This window comes from Schistocerca piceifrons, chromosome 6 (genome assembly GCF_021461385.2).
Source record: "Schistocerca piceifrons isolate TAMUIC-IGC-003096 chromosome 6, iqSchPice1.1, whole genome shotgun sequence".
Lineage (NCBI taxonomy): Eukaryota > Metazoa > Arthropoda > Insecta > Orthoptera > Acrididae > Schistocerca > Schistocerca piceifrons.
The window spans coordinates 138413184-138433540 of record NC_060143.1 but is presented as its reverse complement, the minus strand read 5'-3'; the positions used below and the strand labels follow the sequence as shown (position 1 = coordinate 138433540).

Sequence of the window (20357 nt, the reverse complement as noted above, 5' to 3'; positions counted from 1 at the left end):
TGGTGCTAAACAAAGATTCAATCAAAGACCACATGACAACTAAGACAGTTATGTTCCAGGTCTGGAACAGGCAGTGATTCGGTGACAACATTGTGGATATTTCACTACTGCATATAATTCCAATACATCTGCTTCTATAATGGGGTGAATGTATGTTACAGTGCAAAACTGGATTCAGAGGTGTGTGAGGAGATCAGTCCTATGATACATGAAGATGGTATCTGTTCTTTCAGACGTGTCTAAAACACTGGTGATCTTGCAGCTCTTGAAGAATGAAATTACAATAAAATCCAGACCTTTAGCTGCTTACAGGTGTTGATAAATTTCAACAGGGACAGTTGAAAATGTGTGACCTGAGCAGGGCTTGAACCCGGGATCTCCCACTTACATTGCAGACATGTCCAAAAGAAAAGGTACCATCTTCATATAGATAAGGCTAACTGGCCAATGATCTTCAGTGGGGATGCACTCACATTGCCAGAACTCTTACAGGATTCGGTAGACTGACTGCCACAAGTAATGAGTATGGTGGCAGGGGCACTACAAATGTAGTGTGTGGGCAGTAAGTTGGGAACATGGGTCTCACAGGGAGCGTGCCAGAGATAATGCCTATAATCAGCTAAAGGTCTGGATTTCATTGTAATTTCATTCAGTCCTATGAGGTTAAAATGAAGTGCTCCATTCTTGAACTGCAAATTCACAAACACTAACTCATTATCCCTTGTTTGTTACTTACTGTCTCAGTAATTTGCTAAAACATTGAAGGTGATCATATGTGAAGAGACAAATGAAAATCTTTACTAAGGACGGGATTCATACCTGCATCTCCTGCTCACTAGGCAGATATGCTGACCACTACACCATCCTGTCACAGTGACTTTGTACAACTGCACGGAGTATCCTAGCACAACCCCCTCCTCAATCCAAATTCCTATTCACACCTCAGCCCAGTTGGTATTCCCCCTAAACTCTAACAGCACTGCAGAGGCTCTCCAACTGTACTGGAATAGTACATCAGCATCGGGAAAAAATGGGAGATCCTTCCTGAAATCCAGCTGCCAAGGTCCAGGCATTCACAGAGGGAGGGATTATTTGCATCTAGGAACTTCAATGTCAGGCATGTGATGGAGCTCTTTAGTGGTATGGCTGTCAAGAAGAAGAATTCACACATTGTGTACGTAGTACCAGGGGGAATTGTGATGCCACAGGAGGAACAGGTTTTCCCATATGCCATGAAAAGCACAGGGTACACCCTACAGTTGGTGGTTGCTTATGTCAATACAAACACTGTGTGTTGCTTTGGATCAGAACAGATTATCCCTGGTTTCTAACAGCTACATAAAGTTGTAAAGACAGCCAGTATTGCTTGTAAGATGAAGGTAGAACTCACTGCTTGCTGCAATGTTGACAGGACCACCTGTGGATCTGTGGTACAGATCTGTGTGGAGAGTCTGGATCAGAGGCTCTGACAGTTCTGTGACTGTGTAGGCTGTAGATCCTTAACTAACGTCATAGAGTAGAAAAATGTCAGTCTCGGGAAAGTACAGACAGAGGTACAGTCTAAGAGGGAGCAGATCAACCAAGGAAACATTGGTAGTGTAGCTGTAAACTGGCATAGCTGTGTTGACAAAGAAGCAGAGTTCCAAGCACTCATAGAAAGTACAGAATTCTAGCTAAAGCCAGAGAGAAGTTCAGAATTTTTTCACTAAAGATGTTGTTCAAAAGGATAGACTAAATTCAACTGGTGATGGGGAGTTTGTTGCTGTTAGTGTGTGTAGATGTTATACTTAACAACAGGAATAAATTAATAATTCGTTCATTTCACTGAACAGCCCCCCCCCCCTCCCACACACACTCACACACACACACACACACACACACACACACACACACACACACACACACACGGATAATATAATGAGAACTCGAGTCTTATTTCGAACAGGTACTTGAGTCACAGTTACTAGCGACTTCAGTCTACACTCAATACTTGGTAAAAATAGATGTTAAAAGATGTATCATCCAACTTTGTACTAATGCTTTCTCTAAAAATTATTTTCAGCATGTAGTTCAGGAGCCCATAGGAAGTGTGAATGGTTCTGACAACATACTAGACTTCGTAGTAACAATCAAACAGAAAGCGTCATGGCAGGCACATGAATTAGTGACCATAAGGACATTATAGTGACTTGAATACTGTAAAATCCAAATCCACCAAAAATAAATGCAAAATATATCTATTTAATAAAACAGCTACAAATCTGCTTGACACTTTCCTAAGGGACAGTCTACATTCCTTCCATACTAATTATGTAAGCATTGTGCAAATGTGGTTTAAATTCAGTGAAATAGTTGTGATGGCAATTGAGAGTTTTATAACAGAAGGAATATATCTCCCACGGCACACGAAATCAGGTCAGTGCACTGTTCCAGACGCAATGAAAATAAGAATGTTCAATTTAAAAGAACACAAAATCTCCAAAATTGTGAACAATTTTGAGATGCTCAAAAGTTAGTGCGTATTTGAATGCAAGATGCTTTTAATAGTTTCTACAGCAAGACCCTATCTCAAACACTGGTAGAAAATCCAGATTCTGGTTGTACGTAAAATATACTAGTGACAATGCACAATCAATATCTCCACTGGTTGATAACAATGGTACTGTTAATAATGACAGCGCCACAAAAGTGGAACTACTTAACACAATTTTCTGAAATTCCTTCACCACAGAATAGGCAGTAAATATTCCTGGATTTGAATCAACTGCCAACATGAGTAATTTGGAAGTACATACTCTCAGTGTAGTAAAGCACCTTAAATCAATTAAGGAATGTCATTCAGCCCTTATTATATACTAGTTAGGTTCTCCGATGAAACAGCTCCTATTTTAGCAATCATATACAACCACTTGCTAAATAAAATATCCACACCTAAAGACACAAGACAGGAAGGAGAAGTAAACTGCTGAATTAAAGGCCCATATCATTGACATTGATCTGAAGCAGGATTTTGTAATATGCTGTATTCGAACATTACGAAATAACTTGATGAAAATGATCTACTGACACACAACCAGCAATGATTCAGAGAATACTGTTCTTGTGAAACACAAGTGGTTCTTTATTCACACAGAGTAATGAGTGCAATCAATGGGGAGCTCAAGTTGATTCCTTAAGACTTTTGACATTGTTCCTTGCAAGTGGCTACTAATCAAACTGTGTGCCTGTCTCAGTTGTGCAACTGGACTCATGATTTCCTGTCAGAAAGGGCACAGGACTCTAAACAGTAAGTGTGAGGTCGTCCACACAACTACTAAAATGTTTTTTGCCAAACTTCAGTTTTTCAATAAATAACACAAATTTAAATGTTGTAGATTCAATTAAACACCTAGGGATTACAATTGGAATCATCAGATACAAAACATTGTGCACAATGTGAAACAAAGACTGCGTTTTATTGGCACAACACTTAGGAGATGCAACAAATCAACCAATGGGATTGATTACACTATACTTGTCCATCCTTTTCTGGAGTATTGCAGTGTGGTACAGGATCCTTCCCAGATAGGACAGAAGACATTGAAAACATTCAAAGATGGGCAACTTGTTTTGTATTATCAAGAAACTGAGGGGAGAGAGTCATGGATATAATAAGCAAATTAGGATGAGACTCATTACAACAAAGGCACTTTTTTGTTGTGGCAAGATCTTTGCACTAAATCTCTATCACCAACTTCCTCCTCTGAATGGCGATGTATTTTGTTGACTCCCGCTTACATCGGGTGAAATGAACACCACAATAAAATAAGGAAAATCAAAGCTTGCACAGGAAGATTCAGGTGTTCATTTTTACCATGCACTAATCGAGAATGAATAGGTTAAGAAATATTCTAAAAGTGATTCTATGAACTCTTCACCAAACACTCAAATGTGAACTGCAGAGTAATCAAGTACGTGTAGATAGAGAGGATGATGTCAGCCTTCTGGATGACCAGAGATGTGTACAATAAAAATAATATATCTACAGATGCCAAGATCAAACATTACATGCAAATTGAGGAATGCAGTACTATAAGTGGCTGAAATGATAACACTTGAAAGACATAGCATAGAACTGCAAAATACTACATCACAAAAATGATAGTGGGACATGGATGCAAGGACCTACAGTAGAACTCTTCCAGAGTATGAGGAAAACATTAGGAGAAATCAGAATGAAAAGGACAAGATTTGCAGGACAGGACATCAGGGTGAATATGGACAGAATGACCAAAATATGGGAAAAAATGGCAGGACAAGCGGAAAAAAGACAGGAACTAAGTGGTTGATGGACTCTGAAGGAAAACTAGAAGAGCAAGAACACAGTGACCATTACACCACACATCAATGATAGGCGAGGATAAAGGAAAAGGATAGTAAGTCACCAATTGAGCAGATAAGACTACAGAGTTTGGAAGAGTACTAGCAGACAAGAGAAAGGAGAAGAAAATGTTATCCATGAAGGGGCTTATCCATGGTCCTAGAAAGGCTGTAGTGGAAGAAATAAGTACCTTTGCCACAAGAAGAGAGATTATCAACAGCAGTCTATAGATATGTGGCTAATCAGTTTGTGCGTGAAAATGTAATGTTTAATTTCACTAAGATACCAGACAATGATAAAAGTGAGAATCAGCAACAAGTTCTGAATCCACAAATAACAGAAGCAACTGACAGAAATAAGTACTCTGTCTAGACTCCTAAGAACTGTTATTTGTTTTCTCATTTTTGGGATGTCAAACCCAACAATAACATAGGCTGTCTTGTGTTCACATTTGGTCATAGATTTTTCAGAACCACTATGGAAGTTGAAAACCAATAACCAAACTACATGTCCAGATTTGAGAGTGTTCAGCGCCAAGCCTTGAGACATAAAACTGACTAAAATTGTAGTTGTACCCTCCCATTCCTTGATTTTCTTTCATTTTCATTCTCTCTCCCACTCCTCCCTCCCTTCCTTTTCCCTTCCCTTATCTGTATTTGAAACACTACGATTCCAAAGCTTGATTTTTTTGTCGTCTTTCTTTATGTGCTAGAGAGGTATATTTCAGTGTTTCTCAGGGATGTATAACTTTATCTATTTATCTTTACTAGTTTACACAGTACTGATATTTAGAAGCAAAACATTACCTCAGATGTGCGAGGTACTTGATAATGTATGACATGTTCCACACCAGGAATGTCAAGTCCGCGAGCTGCAACATCAGTAGCCAACAAGACACTATTTGGATCATTGCGAAAGCGATCCAGGTTTTTGAGCCGCTGACGTTGTACCATATTGGCATGGAGAGGAAGGGGGTTACATTGTAGCAGCTGCAGCAACTGTGTGAGGCGCCGCACACAGCTGATACTGTTGCAAAACACCAGAGTGCGACCAGGATGTCGCTGTAATAAGTAATACAGGTACTCATCTTTCTCCTCCAGGGTACAGCAAATGCGTGACTCGAGCAATGTTCCTGCTGTACCTAAAAACCAGAAAAGAAAGCCTGATTTACTGACAATTCAGATGCAACAAAATTATGTACAAGAGATACTTAACACTAAAATCACAGCAAACATGGCAAGCAAAATTTAACTGAAAGTTTTCCTTGTATTACATTTAAGTAGGTATTCAAAGTAGTCACAACAAGTGTCCAAGCACTATTTATGTAAATGTCATGCACGTGGTGTGTGAAAAGATATTGGTGCAAGTAAGGGAAAAAAGTATTGATTATACAAAAGTGAGCAGTAAGAATAATTATGGTGTTTACCGACGGACTTCATGTAGGTACCTCTTCAAGGAGCTAGGTATTTTAACTGCGCTGTCACAATATATTTGCACAAATTCATCATCATAAATAATCCATCACAATTTGAAAAGAACAGTGATGTGCATATCTACAACACTAGAGGGAAAAAGAGCTTTATTACCAATTATTAAAGCTGCCAGTGGCTCAGAAAGAAGTTCAAAATGCAGCAACAAAAATTTTTTATAATTTGCTCGATAACGTAAAATGTCTGACTGTAGCAAGGCAAGTTTTAAATTTAACTTAAAATCATTTCTCCTGGACAACTTCTTCTCCACTGATAAATTTCTATTTATAACAAAGCGTTATTTTTAAGTGTAGTTGCATGAGACTGACTAAAAGAAAACTGTATCCATTAATGTTAACACTAATCATGTACACTTGAGTTACTGTGTGTGTGTGTGTGGGGGGGGGGGGGGGCGGGAGGGGGGGGGGGAGGGGGGGAGGAGGAGCAAGGAAAAAATTATGATTTATTCACAGTATTTACCTTTTTCCTGGGTGATATCTACAACCTTTGGATTTGTTATTCCCAGTAATGAGATGATGCCCTGCAATTTTTGGCCAGGTGTCAGACGTTTCCTTGCCTGACCCTTTAAATGTCTTGGCGGTTCATGCACAAGTGTAAGTGTTGCAGAAAAAACAAAGTTCTGCCGACTACTTTTCCTACCCTCATCAAGATTGATACGTTCCAAAAGTTTCTGCAGTTCTTCATAATGGCCCCTCTCAAGCATTCGATCCGTTTCATCAATTGCAAGATACCTAAGACAGGAAATAATTTTGATTTTTAGATTTCTCTCTCTTCCTTACATTATGACAGAAAATTAGTCTGCATATTTCCAAAAACTAGTGTCACCACTAGAGCAATATGATTTGAATATTTCAAGTCAGTTTCCCATACAAATTACATTTTCCAGGAAAAATGCATTTAAAGCCAAGATTTCCCATCTTTGTGTATTCCATTTAGAATTTTTGATCAATGAATAAATACATGGAAAGCTACAACATCCATAGTTTTTATGTACTGTCCACATGATAAACATACATACACTGAAAAAGATAGAAATTCATTTTTAACATTACCTTATATCATCAACTTGAGACAGGTGAGGGTTCCCTTCTTGAATGAGCTCCCAAAGCCTTCCAGGAGTTGCTACAACAATGTCTGGACACTTGCGAAGCAGTCTCTCCTGCTTTTCTGCAGAGAGGCCTCCCACCACAACTGAAACCTGACAAAGAATTTATACTATTATCAATGTGAATAATATGGGCCAAACAATATGACATCAGCCTGACAACAACTAACTTGCTTTTAGGCAGAGACAAACATTTAAACATACACATGTGTACTGTTGAACGATTCAATTTTTATTAAACAGGCATAGTTATCTGTTGATACATAAGAATATTTTAGCCGTATAAGGTGAATAGCAAAAGAAAAGGCAGATTGGTTATGCAGGAGTCACATTTCAAAAATGAAAATTTTGCGACTATCCACAACAATGGAAACTGTTATATACAATTTTCAGCCATCATTAATCTTTCAGAAAATCCCCCACATAAAATTCACCCACACACAGCTAGCAAGGTAGTCCAGATGCCAAGCCTGCAACTCCTCTTACCACTATAAAAATTGGAAGTGCCTTCCCTAAAGCCTCATTTTCCTTCCTTCAGTGAAGTGGGTCCACACATTTATAAAGAATGAATAAAATGGCATGCATCATCATCTCCAATGCTGAGAAATCTAATCACTTATTAGACCTCATAAATTGTAAGGCTGTTTATTGTCACATCCATTGTTAATTGCAGTACATAAGTAATAATGACAGTTCACAACCCGTATCGAAATTTTGTTAACAGACCACTTAAAGTTACAGCTGTGTGGAATGTGTAGCTACTTAGTCTCTAGCAACAACCACTTTTTTTTCTTTTTCTTTTCTTTCCTTTTCTTTCTAACTGCAAATCATATTTATCATGTACAGAGGCATCACCAATGGACATATACAGCCTGAAGTGCAAAATAAGAAAAATAATCCAATGAAATATATGTGCACACAACTCACAGCCAAAAAGTGAATCATCTTATTAGTGATTGTACAATGGTTTATCATTCTGCACACATTTCGCCTCACAAATTTAGTAGTCAAAATCTCTAACAAAAAAAGGTATTGCAAAATTACTTCTAATATTTACAAACTTCTCACTAGGAACACCATCACTGTCATCATCACAAGTCATTCTATTCATTACTGAGTTCACAATCCTATGATCCAAGCATCTCCATCCCAGATGGTTACCAGCTTCTCTTGTAGCCCGCTGAAGATGCAGACCAAAGATCATCTTGATTTAGTTAATCTACCCAGACGCAGTTCTCTCCCTCAGTCTTGTGTCCTCAATACATACTTCCTTGATTATTTTTTCTATATTTACTCCGTATCTTCTCACAATATAGTCAAAGAACTGGACAACTTTTTGTGGCAGTGAGAAGAAAGGCACCTGGAGATACTCAGTTACTCAATAATCGACAAATTAGTTGTTCTTTCCGTCCATTTTACATGCAGTATCTTGCACCAGCATCAAAGCTCAATACGTTGCTTGTCTCTGGCCTTAAGGGTCCATGTTTCACAACTGTAAAAGAAGACAGAAAACATGAGTATTTCAACAAGCCAGATCTTTGTATGGCTCACATTTGTTCTTTTTTGCAAGATCTTGCTGAGCTGCTTGATAGCCTCCTGCACTACTGTAATCTGTCTTCTTATCTTACTCTCAAAATTTCTCGTGCCACAAATGGTTGACCCGACATAGCTGAAAGAAAGCATGACTTCCAGTTCCTTTGATGGACCTGCGAATTGAATGTGTGCTCGTCAATCAGTTATATTGACTCTGGACTTGCTAATATTGACTTCTAATCCACATTCTACACTAATATTATTTACTTTTGTTAGTAGCTCAGCAAGTTGTTCTTTGCTGCTGGCTAAAAGTGCAGTGTCATTGACAAATCGGAGGTTGTTAACAGTTTTTCCAATAATTAAGACACCATCACAAGCTTTCCTGATGACATGTCCAACATATATGTCATACAGTTGTGGGGGATAGGGCACAGCTCTGTCTGAGAAAATAATGCTTGGATGGGATATGAGCACTTCCTAATTAATCCTTTCTTGTACCCCTTGTGCTATTTCTCTGATCAACTCCCCAGATACACTGTCTACACCGTGGGATTTATAATTCTTCAGACACTGATGTGCATTATCTATTTTGCTGTGTAAGACTGTTGGTTCCAATGTAAGTTGCGTAACTGCTCCATTGCCCATACTGTGTTAATTCCAGAAGAAAGCTTCTCATGGTACTGTTTCCAACTCACAATAACGGCCTCCTTGTCTCTGACGTGGTTGTCATTCTCATCGTCTGCCACCCACGTATAAGGATTACATTTACCATGATGCTGCTGAGTTTTGTTTTAAGTGATCATGTACTTGATTACGATTGTTCTATCTAATAACAGACATCTTTAATGAACTGTGATCTGTCCCTTCTACAATTATCAATTCCGTTATATTCTATGCACATACAAGATACTAAAAAAAATCATAATGTGCTAGGAGTATATGAGCAGTTGTTAAACTCAGGTCCAATCTTCATATTGGATAATTCTGCACTCTCTGAGCACCATAGGACAACTGATATTAGAAAAATGCAAGAACAATGCTAAATGCATCATCAAATTATTAGAGGAATGATGCTCAATCGTTCCTCCCTAGGTTATTGTTTGCGTTACTAGTAACTGTTTTTATTACACATACAAATATTTTAAAGTATGATCCACCTTGGTACAATTAAGTTATACATATTTTTTTAAAAATGGATGAGCTACATATCTTAAAACACTTTAAATCTTCAGACCTAATACTATAGGTTTGGTTTCATTCGTCACATTAGATTTTGGATATAGACCAGATGTGTCTTATCCTTGCCTACAATGAGAGGATGTACCATAGTAAGCATTACTCTCCCATAACAAATGAAAAGCAATCAATTAAAATTCAGTCCCTGCAAAATAGTGAGTCCTCTTGTTGGAGCATAATTCATCCAAAGATGAATTAGGACAACTTTGTCTCTTACACTGGCAAAACACAAAGCTTTAACACAGAACACATCTGGCTGTACAACAAGAGTGATGCTTGCTCCACAACATGAGTTTACAAGGAACTGGAGATTTTCTTATGCTCCCACTGAGATGTGAAGTACTGATTTGAAATCGATACTACATCTATTGTTTACAATTATTTTAAGGATTTTGTTACATACTGAAAAACTCTCAAATACTTCTTTGTAATTAATCGATAAATCCAATACTACAAAAAAAGAAAAGATGAACAACTGCTGCTGCTGCTGCTGCAAAGGGTGGGTGAGCGGGAAGACGGATGTACTGATGAACAAACAGTCAGTCAGACAGACAGACAGACAGACAGACGGACGGACAGACAGCGACACCCATGCGCACAACTGCTAAGCTTTTAGTTACAAGAAGACAAAATGACTCGCCGTAATTTACCTTCACGAGGCGCAATTCTGAGTACTGCCAACAGATACACTGAAGTTCTCTTAACAGGTAGGTCCCTCACATCCTAAGGCCTGAGTGACCTGTCCCTCCCTTCAAATCTCCCCCAATCTATGCCTCTCTCCTCCCTGAGAAAGGATTTAATAGTTCCAAAAGCTAGAAGTCTTTTTTTTTTCATTTTTATATGAATCTATCAACAGTATTCAGAAATTTGCCTCTTGAAGTTAACTACTGGACAGCCATTGTGTGTCCCCATAATTTTACACTTTTCTTAATAGCTTTACTTTTGATTAATGTTTAACTAACCCAAACCCTTCTATTCTGTATGTCTGAGTATTCTGCAAATAAAGTGTTCAGTCTTCAATTCCCTTAATGTAAGTCCCCCTTCCCCTATCTTTTCTCTTTCCTCTCTCTTTGCTGTATTAGTCTGCATCATACCTTGTCAGTATTTGTAACATTTAAATTTTACATGGTAAAAATTCCAATTCACTTTCTTTACACTGCTCATTGTCGTTTTTGCAGTCTCCCCCTCCTGATCATAGGCAGACATGGACAGACAACAGATATGCCTGCTTCTTCTCTAACATAACAATTTTAGATTCTTCTCTATCCATTTTTTGTGCTTAATACCATAAATACCAAATTATCATATAAATCAATAAAAACAAACCTTTATGCCAGTATATTTTGCAACTGCAACCAAATGATTTCGTACTTGTATGGCTAATTCCCTGGTTGGTGTCAGTACAAGAGCATAAAGTTTTCCTCCAGATTTCTCTTGGCTTATTGAGTCACATTTACTGATGTCACCATTACTTTCTTGAGCCTCTGAAACAAGCCACACATGTTATTGTGTATCACCCTCAAAATTTAAAAAAAAATCAATGATGTTAAATTTTGAGTGCATAAAAATTATTGCTTCTTTTGGCAATCAAGTTTTGGTAGCGACATGATGATTTTCTTTACCTTGCTTGCCCCATGTTCTTCACCATATTAGTCAATAATAAAAGACAATCAAGCTTCCTAAAATGTGATATTTCAACAGCTATAGATTACGGATGATGAACACACTGAATTGCCATGTTCCTCATCTGACCTCATAATTTCTAAATATATCCTATTTAATATTTATTTTATTGCTTTCTTTAGACCCGCTCTCCCTATTTACATAATAGACAATGTTTTAACATTTTTTGATTGTTATATGTTTTAACTGATTGCAATGTTATGTCACAGCTTAGTAATAGCAATAATAAAGACCCCACAAACACTTTGATATGTTTTGACCACAGCATTTATTCACTTATTTTGGCTTATTCATTTCAGCTTTCACCATTTTCAACAGCAAACAATGTATCAACTAGTATCAGTGAAGGAACGTTATGGTAATATATGGCATGTCAATAGTAGATCTAGGCATCCCGTATGGGGTGGACAGGGACCATGGACAACTCAGGGTGTTGCACCAATCCCCCCAACTAACAAGTCTGAGGTGCTGTGTTTCACTGAAACTGGGCCAGTCGGTCTCACTTCAGCTGTTTTGGGGAAACCTGTTTTGTGCAGTGTTAGGAGGAGGCAAACACAAAAGGGTAGGGGTCTATTAACCGTCAGCAGTTCAAATGTATCGTGAATGATGGTACCCCTTACAGATATGACAGCAAGGGACAGGAAAGTACACCAGGTGCACTCAGTGTGTATGCCTGGGGATCTCATTCAACATGCTGAAAAGGCTGTTCCAGCAGCCACCGAGGGAACAGGGTAAAACCAACTGCAGATTGTGGTGCACATTGGAACACATGATACCTGTCATCTAGGCTCCGAGGTCTTTCTTGGATCATTCCAGCAACTGGCAAAGAAGATTGAAGAGGCTAGCCTCGTGCATGGAGTTTCAACAAAGCTCAGAATTTGCAACATTGTCCCCAGAACTGATCGTGGCTCTTCGGTTTTGAGTCAAGTGGAAGGACTTAACCAGAGACTTCGAAAGTCCTGTGACAAGCTAAGCTGTGACTTCCTGGACTTGTGCCATAGAGTTGAGAACAGTAGGGTCTCCTTAAATACATCATGTGTGCACAACACATCATAGGCTGCTACTCAGGTAGCTGACACTGTATGGGGTGCACAGAACGGTTTTTTAGACCAGGCGACACTCTGTACAATCCAGATAACAGTAGCAGTACGAAATCCAGAAGTATCAGTGTAAGATTGTAAGAAAGCCTCCCACAGGAGAGAGCATTAAAATCCTAATGGTAAACTGCTGAAGCATTTGCAACAGAGTGTGAAGGGTTGATGAAAAGCATTGGGCTCATATAATACTAGGTACAGAAAGCTGGTTGAAACATGAAATTCATAGCAGTGAGATTTTTGAGAAAAATTTAAGTGTTTTGAGAAAAATTTAAGTGTATTTCGAAAGGATACGCAACTGGAAAATGGAGGTGGTGTATTTGTTGCTGTTCTGGTGTAACATCAAGCGCCGGCACGTCGGCCTGAATGAAACAGCAGAGAAGACTGTGAGACAACGTCAGCCAATAGAATGCCGACTAAGACGACACCACTACAGGGGCGGCACCTATACAAAGAGAATATAAACACCGCTCCAGCTAGCCTCAGCCACACTAGAAGACGAGCTGTGATATGAATTCTACAGCAGTGACTTATGATCTTGTGTGACTGTTTGCAAGGAAATTGTAACTATCAAAGGACACTGATTATTTGCATGTTGCCAATTGCTTGTGACACCTTTTTGTAAAAAGGTAAAGTTAAGCACTGTCAATTCAATTTCCTCTAATAAACTTCATGAATAAGAACTTGAATGTTGTCTAGCTATCCGAGAAAACAGCTTCCTGAGCACCCTATATTAGACGAGTGAGCACGATCCCACAGTTGCTGTAGACAAGAAACTTAAATCCACCAAGATAGAAACTGAAGCTCCATGTGAGACTGTTCGGGCAGGACCCAAAATCATGGGTGGGCATAAAATGATAATTGGATACTTCTACCGCTCACCAGACTCGTCTCCTGGCGTAACCAAAAACTTTATTCACTTATATGTAAATTCCCCAATCATTCGGTAATCATCGGTGGAGTCTTTAATCATCCAACAAATAATTGGGAAAATTATGGTTTTGCTAATGGTGGGCATGATAAGACATCCTGTGAAATTTTACTAAATGCCTGTTCAGAAAACTACCTAGAACAGATGGTTAGGAACTCTACTCACGATGGAAATATATTGGGTCGGAAACAAATTGACCTGACCTCTTTTAGGATGTCCACACTGAAATTGGTATCAGTGACCAAGACGCGGTTGTGGAAACAATGATTACCAAAGTACAAAGGACAACTAAACCAAGCAGAAAGACATATATGTTCAGCAAACTAGATAAAAAATCAGTAGTGCCATACCTTAATGAGGATCTTGAAACTTTTAGCAAAGAGCAGGAGCATATAGAGGAACTCTGGCTAAGTTTAAAAGAAGAAATAGTGACAGAGTAACAAAAAGTACACAAGGATATGAACTTACGGAAATATACATACATATATATTTATTCCTGCTCACAATAAGCAGTGAAAATAAACATCTACACTAAAACAGTGAATTTCATAAAATTTAATTTCTTTTGAAGAAACTGCTGAAACATTTGTTCACAATTAAGGATTAAAAAGATAAAAATCTTGGATTACATGTATGTGGTGACATGTACATATCAGCAAATTGTATAAAGTCTATAATATAACCTTCAGTGATAAGTTCTGAACATCACTATTTGCTCTCTTGTGTACTCTTACAGGATGAGGATATATTAATTACTTTTGGGCTTAAAATATAAACAATGAAGGCAGAGACAATAACAGGTTAAAAATAAGACAAATTAAAGTCAAGAATGTTGTTGTTGTTGTTGTTGTTGTTGTTGTCGTCTTCAGTCCTGAGACTGGTTTGATGTTACTCTATCCTGTGCAAGCTTCTTCCATTTCCCAGTACTTACTGCAACCTACATCCTTCTGAATCTGCTTAGTGTATTCATCTCTTGGTCTCCCTCTACGATTTTTACCCTCCACGCTGCCCTCCAATGCTAAATTTGTGATCCCTTGATGCCTCAGAACATGTCCTACCAAACGGTTCCTTCTTCTTGTCAAGTTGTGCCACAAACTCCTCTTCTCCCTAATTCTATTAAATACCTCCTAATTAGTTACGTGATCTACCCATCTAAGCTTCAGCATTCTTCTGTAGCACCACATTTCAAAAGCTTCTATTCTCTTCTTGTCCAAACTATTTATCGTCCATGTTTCACTTCCATACATGGCTACACTCCATACAAATACTTTCAGAAACGACTTCCTGACACTTGAATCTATACTCGATGTTAACAAATTTCTCTTCTTCAGAAACGCTTTCCTTGCCATTGCCAGTCTACATTTTATATCCTCTCTACTTCGACCATCATCAGTTGTTTCGCTCCCCAAATAGCAAAACTCCTTTACTATTTTAAGTGTCTCATTTCCTACTCTAATTCCCTCAGCATCACCCAACTTAATTCGACTACATTCCATTATTCTCGTTTTGCTTTTGTTGATGTTCATCTTATATCCTCCTTTCAAGACACTGTCCATACCGTTCAACTGCTCTTGCAAGTCCTTTGCTGTCTCTGACAGAATTACAATGTCATCGGCAAACCTCAAAGTTTTTATTTCTTCTCCATCGATTTTAATACCTACTCCGAACTTTTCTTTTGTTTTCTTTACTGCTTGCTCAATATACAGATTGAATAGCATCGGGGAGAGGCTACAACCCTGTCTCACTCCCTACCCCAACCACTGCTACCCTTTCATGTCCCTCAACTCTTATAACTGCCATCTGGTTTCTGTACAAATTGTAAATAGCCTTTCGCTCCCTGTATTTTACCCCTTCCACCTTTAGAATTTGAAAGAGAGTATTCCAGTCAACATTGTCAAAAGCTTTTTCTAAGTCTACAAATGCTAGAAATGTAGGTTTGCCTTTCCTTAATCTATTTTCTAAGATAAGTCGTACGGTCAGTATTGCCTCACGTGTTCCAACATTCCTGCGGAATCCAAATTGATCTTCGCTGAGGTCGGCTTCTACCAGTTTTTCCATTCGTCTGTAAAGAATTTGCGTTAGCATTTTGCAGCTGTGACTTATTAAACTGATGGTTCGGTAATTTTCACATCTGTCAACACCTGCTTCCTTTGGGATTGGAATTATTATATTCTTCTTGAAGTCTGATGGAATTTCGCCTGTCTCATACATCTTGCTCACCAGATGGTAGAGTTTTGTCAGGACTGGCTCTCCCAAGGCTGTCAGCAGTTCTAATGGTATGTTTGGCTCTGAGCACTATGGGACTTAACATCTATGGTCATCAGTCCCCTAGAACTTAGAACTACTTAAACCTAACTAACCTAAGGACAGCACACAACACCCAGCCACTAATGGTATGTTGTCTACTCCCAGGGCCTTGTTTCGACTTAGGTCTTTCAGTGCTCTGTCAAACTCTTCACGCAGTATCGTATCTCCTATTTGATCTTCATCTACCTCCTCTTCCATTTCCATAATACTGTCCTCAAGAACATCGCCCCTGTATAGACCCTCTATATACTCCTTCCACCTTTCTGCTTTCCCGTGTTTGCTTAGAACTGGGTTTCCATCTGAGCTCTTGATATTCATGCAAGTGGTTCTCTTTTCTCTCCTGTAGGCAGTATCTATCTTACCCCTCATGAGATAAGCCTCTACATCCTTACATTTGTCCTCTAGCCATCCCTGCTTTAGCCATTTTGCACTTCCTGTCAATCTCATTTTTGAGACATTTGTATTCCTTTTTGCGTGCTTCATTTACTGCATTTTTATATTTTCTCCTTTCATCAGTTAAGTTCAATATCTCTTCTGTTACCCAAGGATTTCTACCAGCCTTTGATTTTTTACCTACTTGATCCTCTGCTGCCTTCACTACTTCACCCCTCAAAGCTACCCATTCTTCTTCTACTGTATTTCTTTCCCCCATTCCTGTCAATTGTTCCCTTACACTCTCCCTGAAACTCTGCACAACCTCTGGTTTAGTCAGTTTATCCAGGTCCCATCTCCTTAAATTCCCACCTTTTTGCAGTTTCTTCAGTTTTAATCTACAGTTCATAACCAATAAATTGTGGTCAGAGTCCACATCTGCCCCTGGAAATGTCTTACAATTTAAAACATGGTTCCTAAATCTCTGTCTTACCATTATATAATCTATCTGAAACCTTCTAGTATCTGCAGGGTTCTTCCATGTATACAACCTTCTTTTATGATTCTTGAACCATGTGTTAGCTATGATTAAGTTGTGCTCTGTGCAAAATTCTACCAAGTGGCTTCCTATTTCATTTCTTAGTTTGTAGAGCACATGACCGCTTTCACAGGTAGCCCTATTTTTGATGGGGTAGGAGCTGCCTTGAATGGACTGGAGTAGGTGCTGGTAAGAGGTCATATGGGAAAGATCTTGCATCTAGGTCTGTTGCAGGGATATGAGCTGTGAGGTAAGGGGTTGGGAGCAGTGGTGGAGAAGGGAAGGACAAGGATGTTGCTTAGTTTCACTGGGCAAAGGAATACCACTCGGGGAAGGATGCAAAGAATAGTGGGTACAATATTCCTCATTTCAGGCCTTAACGAGAGGTAGTCAGGATAATATTCTGGCTGAGAATATGATTCAATTGCTCACCCCCTTTTAACATTCCAGAATTTCTTAACCTCAAACATTGTGTCATCACCATTCCTCAAATCACTCCACATGGAACCTAACTTTTTTTTGAGGTCATCAGTCTTCTGACTGGTTTGATGCGGCCCGCCACAAATTCCTCTCCTGTGCCAACCTCTTCCTCTCAGAGTAGCACTTGCAACCTACGTCATCAATAATTTGCTGGATGTATTCCAATCTCTGTCTTCCTCTACAGTTTTTGCACTCTACAGCTCCCTCTAGTACCATGAAGTCATTCCCTAATGTCTTTAACAGATGTCCTATCATCCTGTCCCTTCTCCTTCTCAGTGATTTCCACATATTCCTTTCCTCTACAATTCTGGTCCTCATTCCTTACCTTATCAGTCCACCTAATTTTCAACATTCACCTGTAGCACCACATATCAAATGCTTCGATTATCTTCTGTTCCGGTTTTCCCACAGTTCATGTTTCACTAGCAAACAATGCTGTGCTCCAGACGTACATTAGCAGAATTTTCTTCCTCAAATTATGGTCTGTGTTGGATATTAGTAGACTTCTCTTGGCCAGGAACGCCCTTTTTACCAGTGCTAATCTGCTTTCAATGTTCTCCTTGCTCTGCCCATCATTGGTTATTTTGCTGCCTAGGTAACAGAATTCCTTAACTTCATCTACCTTGTGACCATCAATACCAATGTTAAGTTTCTTGCTGTTCTCATTTCTGCTACTTATTACTCTTGTCTTTCTTCGATGTACTCTTAGTCTGTATTCTGTACCCATTAGATTGTTCATTTCATTCAGCACATCATGTAATTCGTCTTCACTTTCACTCAGAATAGCAATGCAATCAGGGAATCATATCACTGATATTCTTCCACCTTGAATTTTAATTCCACTCCTGAACCTTTCTTTTACTTCCATCATTGCTTCTTCAGTGTACACACTGAATGGTAGGGGTGAAAGACCCTTGCCTTACACGCTTTTTAATCAGAGCACTTTGTTCTTGGTCATTAACTCTTATTATTACCTCTTGGTACTTGTACATATTGTACTGTACATTACCCGTCTCTCCCTATAGCTCACCCCTATTTTTCTCCGAATTTCGAACATCTTGCACCATTTTACATTGTTGAACACTTTTTCCAGGTTGACAAATCCAATGAATGTGTGTTGAGTTTTCTTTAGTCTTGCTTCCATTATCAACCGCAATATCAGAATTGCCTCTCAGTTGCCTTTCCCTTTTCTAAAGCCAAACTGATCGTCATCTAGCACATCCTAAATTTTCTTTTCCATTCTTCTGTATATTATCCTTGTTAGCAATTTTGATGCATGAGATGTTACGCTGATTGTGCGACTGCAGTCTTCTGAATTGCGTAGCTGAAATTTTTCCAAAAGTCAGATGGTATATCACCAGACTGGTACATTCTACACATCAATTAGAAGGGTCATTTTGTTGCCATTTCCTCCAATGATTTTAGAAATTGTTGCGTTTTCCCACAGTGATTTTAGAAATTCTGATGGAATGTTATCTTCTCCTCCTGCCTTATTTGATCATAAATCTTCCAAAGCTCTCTTAAATTCTGATTCTAATACTGGATCCCCTCACTCTTCTAAATCGACTCCTGTATCTTCTTCTATCACATCACACAAATCTTCCCCTTCATAGAGGCTTTCAATGTATTCTTTCCTCTTATCCGCTCTCTCCTCTGCATTTAACAGTGGAATTCCCGTTGCACTTTTAATGTTACCACCCTTGCTTTTAATGTCACCAAAGGTTGTTTTGACTCTCCTCTGCCCTCTTTCCTGAGTCAGTCCTTTCGACAATCATTTCTTTTTCGATTTATTCACTTTTTTCAAGCAGCCATTTTGTAGCGGTTCCCTGCACTTTCTATTTATTTCATTCCTTGGCAACTTGTATTTCTGTATTCCTGAATTTCCCTGAACATTTCTGTACTTCCATTGATCAACTGACGTATTTCTTCTGTTACCCATGGTTTCGTCACAGTTACCTTCTTTGTACCTATGTTTTTCTTTCCAACTTCTGTGATTGCTCTTTTTATAGATATCCATTATTGTACTGCCTACTGAGCTATTCCTTAGTGCTGTATCTATAGCCTTAGAGAACTTCAAGCATGTGTTGTCATCCCATCCGACTTCTTTGCATATTGATTCTTCTTTACTAAGCTCTTGAACTTCAGCCTGGTCTTCACTACTATATTGTGATCTGAGTCTATAACTGCTCCTGGGTATGCCTTACAATCCAGTATCTGATTTCAAAATCTCTGTCTGACCATGATGTAATCTAGCTGAAATCTTCCCATATCATCCAGTGTTTCCCAAGTATACTGCCTCCTCTTTTTCTTCTTGAACAAAGTATTCACTATTACTAGGTGAAATTTATTACAGAGCTCATTAGTCTTTCCCCTCTCTCATTCCTTGACCCAAGCCCATATTCTCCTGTAACCTTTTCTTCTGCTCCTTCCCCTACAGTTTCATTCCCATCCCCCATTACTATTGGATTTTCATATTCCTTTATGTACTGTATTACCCTTCAATATCCTCACATACTTTCTCTATCTCTTCATCTTCAGCTTCGCGATGTCGGTGTGGATACCTGAACTATCATTGTAGGTATTGGTTTGCTGTCAATTCTGATGAGAACAACCCTATCACTGAACTGTTTACTGTAATACAATCTTTGCCCTCCCTTTCTATTCATAACGAATTCTATTCCCATTATACCATTTTCTGCTGCTGTTGATATTACTCTATACTTATCTGACCAAAAACCCTTGTCTTCTTTCCATTTCAATTCACTCACTCCTACTATACCTAGATTGAGCCTTTGCATTTCCCTTTTCAGATTCTCTAGCTCCCCTACCATATCCAAGCTACTGACATTCCATGTCCCAATTAGTAGAACATTATCCTTAAGTCGATGATTCAATCTTATTCTCATGGTCACCTCCCCCTTGGCTGTCCCCTCCTTGAGATCCGAATGGGGGCTATTCTGGAATCTTTTGCCAATGGAGAGATTATCATGACACTTTTTCAATTACAGGCCACATGTGCTGTGGATACACATTACATGTCCTTAATGCAGTGGTTTCCTTTGCTTGCTGATTCTTCCGCCTTTAGGGGCAGTTTCCCAGCCCACGGACAAGAGGGTGCCCTGAGCCTCTTGTCCCCCTTACTCCGCCCTCGATGACAAGGCCGTTGACAGAATGAGTTTGACTTCTTATGCCAGTGCTGATTATTAATCAAAATTTAAGCAGTGGCAG

General features: G+C 38.9%; 1 protein-coding gene across 1 annotated transcript in view; it reads right to left on the bottom strand.

The window, feature by feature from the left end:
• The window catches only part of LOC124802882 (ATP-dependent RNA helicase DDX24), an 88291-nt gene that overhangs the window by 6781 nt on the left and 61153 nt on the right, over positions 1-20357 (bottom strand). Inside the window, exons 4-7 of the mRNA XM_047263928.1 lie at positions 11051-11208; positions 6903-7048; positions 6310-6581; positions 5167-5501 (exon numbers count right to left, since the gene is read on the bottom strand). Of these exons, the coding sequence (XP_047119884.1) occupies positions 5167-5501; positions 6310-6581; positions 6903-7048; positions 11051-11208 (911 nt within the window). The remainder of the gene's footprint in view (positions 1-5166; positions 5502-6309; positions 6582-6902; positions 7049-11050; positions 11209-20357) is intronic.